At 41.2% G+C, this 6049-nt stretch overlaps 1 protein-coding gene across 1 annotated transcript; it reads left to right on the top strand.

Moving 5' to 3' along the window:
• Positions 3908 to 4749, top strand: LOC110431881 (spidroin-1-like). Its single transcript, XM_021451619.1, has 2 exons — positions 3908 to 4287; positions 4383 to 4749. Exons 1-2 carry the CDS (start codon positions 3908 to 3910, stop codon positions 4747 to 4749), a joined length of 747 nt encoding a protein of 248 aa, XP_021307294.1.

The following is a 6049-nucleotide window of genomic DNA, read 5'->3' as shown; positions in this document are numbered from 1 at the left end:
TATCTCCTTGCTTTATATTTTTAAACAGAATAAAGAGTAATGACAGACCGTGAGTGGATGTATAGTGGTTGGTCTTGTGGGCAACATGTCTATATGAGTGGATTGAAAACACAAACATGTTTCTGGACCATGCATTCTCTAGGGTTGATCTTGTTGAAAATGGCACCATTAAGTGCCCATGTGCTGTGTGTCGAAACTATGTTAGGCATATAAGGTTTGATGTGGAGATGCACTTGTGTAAAAATGGGTTTAGAGATGACTACAGAATATGGACATCACATGGAGAGAGTCATGTGGAAGTTGGAAGTGATGAGAGTTTTGATGAAGCTGATCGAATGGATGATATGTTAGTTGACCTAGGTGGTGGTCGTGCACCGACCTTTGAAGAGGAGCCCACAGGGTCAGCACAGGCTTTCTATAGGATGGTTGCTAGTGCTGATCAACCGGTCCATGAGAGCACAACACACTCATCTCTTTCTGCTGTGGCACGTCTGCTAGCTTTGAAATCACAGTACAATATGTCTATTGCGCACTTTGAAGCAAACCTAGAGTTAATCAATGAACTTCTACCTCTAGAATCTAAGATTCCCAAGGATTCCTACCAATCAAAGAAATTATTAGAAGGCCTAGGCATGCCATATCAGAAAATTGATGTGTGTTACAACAATTGCATGCTTTACTATAAAGACAACAAAAATAAAGACAAGTGTGATGTTTGTGGTCTCTCGCGCTATGAGGAAGGCCAGAATAAAGTCCCACGCAAAGTGTTGTGGTACCTTCGTATACAAGATAGACTTGAAAGATTATTTCGTCATGAAAATACAGCTAAGCTGATGTAGTCTCACAAACGGTCGAAATCTGGTAAGATGCGCCACCCTTGTGATGGGGAAGCATGGCAACAATTTGATGAAGACTTCAAAGATTTTGCTATTGAACCAAGAAATGTGCGCCTTGCTGTGGCAACTGATGGTTTTACACCATTCAGTATAAATGCAGCTCCATATTCATGTTGGCCTGTTTTTGTTACTCCACTGAATCTTCCTCCGGGTTTTATCATGAAGACGGAGTACATATTCCTTGCCCTTGTAGTCCCTGGACCTGAACATCCTGGAAAGAATCTAAACATACCGATGCAACCTTTAGTTGATGAACTGCTACTTTTATGGGAGGGGGTGAATACTTATGATGCTTCTAGGAAGAAATATTTTACAATACGGGTAGCCTATCTGTGGTCAATACATGACTTTCCAGCTTATGGAAACTTTTCTGGATGGAGCACTCATGGTAGGCTCGCATGCCCAGTATGCTTGGGTGATACAAAATCATTCCAACTCCGCAATGGTCGTAAGGCATGCTGGATTGATTGCCATAGGCGCTTCTTACCTCCAGACCATCCATTCAGATTTGAGGCTAATGAATTTAGAGAGGACACAGTAGTGCATGATGAGCATCCAAGACATTTAACTGGGGAAGAAGTCCTAGCCCAAATAAACACATTTGTCGGTGATATAGATAACTATGGTAAATTGCACAATTGGAACTATATCAGTTGCTTTTGGCAACTTCCATACTTCCATAAATTGTTGTTGCGTCACAACATTGATGTGATGCATAATGAGAAAAATGTAGCTGAAGCTATATGGAACACATGTTTTGACATACCTGAGAAGTCTAAAGATAATGCTAAGGCTCGTAGAGATCTAGCTGAAATTTGAAGTCGCCCCTCACAAAATTTGAGGCAAAAACCAAATGGCAATTGGGACAGGCCTCGTGGCCCATTGTGCATTGACAAGAAAGACAAGCCAACAATCCTTCAGTGGTTTAAGGAACTCAAGTTTCCTGATGGGTATGCAGCCAACATTAGAAGAGGAGTGAACTTGACTACAAGGAGGATCTTGGGACTAAAAAGTCATGATTACCACATCTTCATGGAACGCTTACATCCTGTTGCATTTCGTGGCATCCTTCCAAACAACACATGGACATGTTTGGCTGAACTTAGCTTTTTCTAGCGTCAATTGTGTTCTAGAGAGCTGAGCAAGGATGCTATATGTTCATTGGAGCAGCAAGTTGCTGTCCTTCTTTGCAAAATGGAAAAGATATTTCCTCCAAGTTTTTTCAATCCTATGCAACATCTGATTATTCATCTTCCTCGTGAGGCTAGACTAGGAGGTCCTGTCCAAGCTCGTTGGAACTATCCATTTGAGAGGTAAAAATATAACAGAAAAAACCATATTATGCTTCCTTTTGTAATTCTTTCCTCAATTCTAGTTATTTCTTGTAGGAAAATTCAGCAGCTTAGAAAGAAAGTAAGAAACAAGGCTCGTGTTGAGGGTTGCATTGTTGAGGCTGAATTAGTTGAGGAGGCTACAAATTTCCTCTCTCTTTACTTCAGGCCACATGTCCCATCAGTCAGGAACAAAGTACCTCGATATGATTCTGGTGCTTCTACCTTTGAAAGTTCATGCAACATTCAAATTTTTCAGTACCATGGTCGGTGCTCTAGCCCGCACGGTGTCCGTGCGCTTTCAACCAAAGAATATGAGGCTGCATTCCTATATGTTTTGACAAACATCTCGGAGATGGACGAGCACTTCAAGTAATACATGCTTTTCCTATAAACCATAGATGTTTTTTTTGTATTTTGGTAGCTCTATGTTAATTAACTTACTTTCCTCTCCTATAGTAAATTTGAGAAAGAACAATGGAAGAGCAGGACTAGACCAACACCTGAACAACTTAGGGACCTAAGGTTAAATGGGTGGAAGAGTAGCCGAGGAAAACATGGCCCAAACGTTTTTGATTGGTTCAAGGAAGAAGTAATCCTTCTACAACCTTTCGCGTTTAGTTATCTATCCATCTATTTTCCACCTAAAACTAACATATCAAACTATATCTATTTAATTTGCAGTGCATGCAAACACCTGGCATTGATACAGCCTTATGTCAAATATCTTATGGTTTCCGCAAAAGAGTTACCACCTATGGCTGTTATGATGTGAATGGTTATAGATTTCGCTCAAAAGTGCATGAGGGATCTAAATCAGGATTGGCAACAGTAAATATTGGTGTTTGTGTATCTTGTGTTGATGATGACAACAATGAGACTGAGTACTATGGTGTAATTAAGGACATCATAAAAATAAAATGGGATGGACAATTGCAACTAGAGATGGTTTTGTTTGATTGTGATTGGTTTCATCCAACACCTAGTGGAACAAGACGCACTGAAAACTTGGGACTGGTGGAAATTAAGCATGCTACTAGGCTTTCTGTTTTTGAGCCTTTTGTTTTAGCTAGCCAAGTTAAACAAGTATATTATTTACCTTATGCATGTCAGAGAAAAGATCTACAAGAGTGGTGGGTTACATATCAAGTTACTCCACATGGCTATGTTAGTGTAGATGATAGTGTTGATGACCCGAACCCTCATACTGGTCCAGTAGAAGAAGTGTTATGTTTTCTAGAGGAGGGGTTAGAAGGCACATTCGTCATTGATCTGAATATTGAGCTAGATGATACAACTGCAGTTGTGTCGGATGAGATAACTGATCCTAAGGAGTTAGAATTTCTGTCCAAATTGAACACAGAAGGTGAAGAAAATGCGGATGATGGTCAAGATGAAGAAGATGAAGAGAGTCAAGATGAAGATAGTCAAGATGAAGAACATCTAGCTTTAGATCCAACTGATTATTGACTTGTTTTTCTTAGTTCTCATCTTTATTTCCAATTTGTACCTTGTTGAACTAAATATCATTCCTACTGAAGTGTCTTTTGTGTGTGCTGCTACATGTCTATATTTTGTGATAAAGTTTTATTTTCTTGTGTTCTTGTTTGTTCTAAAAAATATGCCCCTTTATTCTTGAGATGTACTAAGTACTAATTATTTTTGTACACTTTCCAGGAGATGTACGGCCTTCGACACAAGAAGCTTACACGCAAGAAGGATGCAGGAAGTGGTGGGAGCAACCAAATAGGACATAGTCATAGTGGTATTCAGTCCAAAAGGGTTGCTGCTAGCAACTCTAAAAGGATGGGTGCTACTAATACTAGGAAGAGTGCTGCTGCTGCTGCTGTTGGGAGCACTGAAAGGGGTAGTACTGCTACTGCTAGGAGTGCTGGAAGGGACCGTACTACTGCTGTTGGGAGTGATGAAATGGGTAGTGCTGCTGCTGCTGCTAGGAGTGCTAGGAGTGCTGGAAGGGGTAGTGATGCTGCTGTTGGGAGTGATGAAATGGGTAGTGCTGCTGCTGCTGCTAGGAGTGCTGGATGGGTCGTACTACTGCTGTTGGGAGTGATGAAATGGGTAGTGCTGCTGCTGCTGCTGCTAGGAGCACTGGAAGGGGCCATACTACTGTTGTTGGGAGTGATGAAACGAGCAGTGATGCTGCTGCTGCTGGGAGTGCTGGAAGGGGTAGTGATGCTGCTGTTGGGAGTGATGAAATGGGTAGTGCTGCTGCTGCTGCTAGGAGTGCTGGATGGGGTCGTACTACTGCTGTTGGGAGTGATGAAATGGGTAGTGCTGCTGCTGCTGCTGCTAGGAGCACTGGAAGGGGCCATACTACTGTTGTTGGGAGTGATGAAACGAGCAGTGATGCTGCTGCTGCTGGGAGTGCTGGAAGGGGCCGTACTGCTGCTTTTGGGAGTGATGAAATGGATAGTGTAGCTGCTGCTGCTGCTGGGAACACTGAAAGAAGCAATGTTGACATGAACATTGAAAAGACAGTTGCTGCTGCTAGGAACACTTAAAGAAGCAATGAGGTTGCTGGAAACACTGAAAGGACTAGAGCTGTAAGAGGTGATGATGATGCTTGTGGAAGGGTTACAACTGATGTTAATAGTCGTTTGAGTGGTGGTAGTGGTGGTGCTAACAACAGCTTGAATATTGGTTCTAAACGGGGCAGCCAAGCACCTGCAAAAAGAGGGAGAGCAAAGATGGCAAGGACGGAATTGGCGGTTCCTCCTCGTAGTGGGAAGGTGGTGTTGGAACCTGTTGGTCATAGGTAAGTAAATATATGAGCCCTTTTATATATAATACCGCATTGCTTGTCATTTTCTACAATTAATTCAAAATGTGGGGATGACTAATGCACATATCAACTTCTTTGCAGTCAATTCAAATATGTTGGGTACAACCCTGAAGGCTACAAGTATCCCTCACAAGTAGGTGTCATTCTTAAATGCGAGTACCCTGGTATTATCAAGGTATATGAAGACGATGGCACAGTTATCAAAAGACAACCGACATTTTCATGGAATGATTATTATTGGAAAAGAGACGTGCATGGAATCTGCTATGCAAAAAAAGTAAAGGCAGAGTTCTGGGTAAGCTATCTAGAGTAGATGCAATTATTTTCTTTCAACTGATTGGCTTCTATTGTTCTATTCTATTTACTTTATGTATGTATATATATCTCTATACAGAGTTTGTTTACATGTCATCCACGACATAGGCTAAATGCTGAAAAAGTTCTAGAGAACTATCTAGTGAGAAGAGTAACAAATATGATGTACCAAGTCCGTTTGGAGGCTGTCAAGTTGTTTTGTAACAAACAGGGTGAGGATTGTGATGATAGAAGGGCACGCACCATTCAGCTTACGGAAGAACAATACTTGACTTGTAGAATTGGATCGTGCAATAACGCAGTTTGGGCATGGCTCTCCAAATATTGGACTTCAGATCAATACAAGAAAAAAAGAGAAACAGCCCAAGATGCTCGCATGAGGTCTGATGATCCTGCTCCAAATAGAGGAGGTTCAAGGAATTTTACAGAGACACAACAATTTCTAGTCTGAAAAATCCTTGACTCTTGCAAACTTATGTAATTGACCCTCTACTAAGTTTTCACATGCATTTTTTTTGGTTTTATAGGAATATACTTTTGGCCCCGAGAAGAGCGGCACCATAAATACATATGCTGTAATGAAATCTGGAATGAAAATAGTGGATAGCACTGGAAGGAGTCGTCCAATACCAAGTGCAAAAGCACAGAAACGCTTGGTATTACATCTTTCTTTTCTAGAAATTTCCTTTGTCTATTTTAGCTTA

The sequence above is a fragment of the Sorghum bicolor genome, chromosome 1 (assembly GCF_000003195.3).
Source record: "Sorghum bicolor cultivar BTx623 chromosome 1, Sorghum_bicolor_NCBIv3, whole genome shotgun sequence".
Classification (NCBI taxonomy): Eukaryota; Viridiplantae; Streptophyta; class Magnoliopsida; order Poales; family Poaceae; genus Sorghum; species Sorghum bicolor.
The sequence above is the reverse complement of the archived record's forward strand: the minus strand, read 5'-3'. Positions and strand labels throughout refer to the sequence as shown.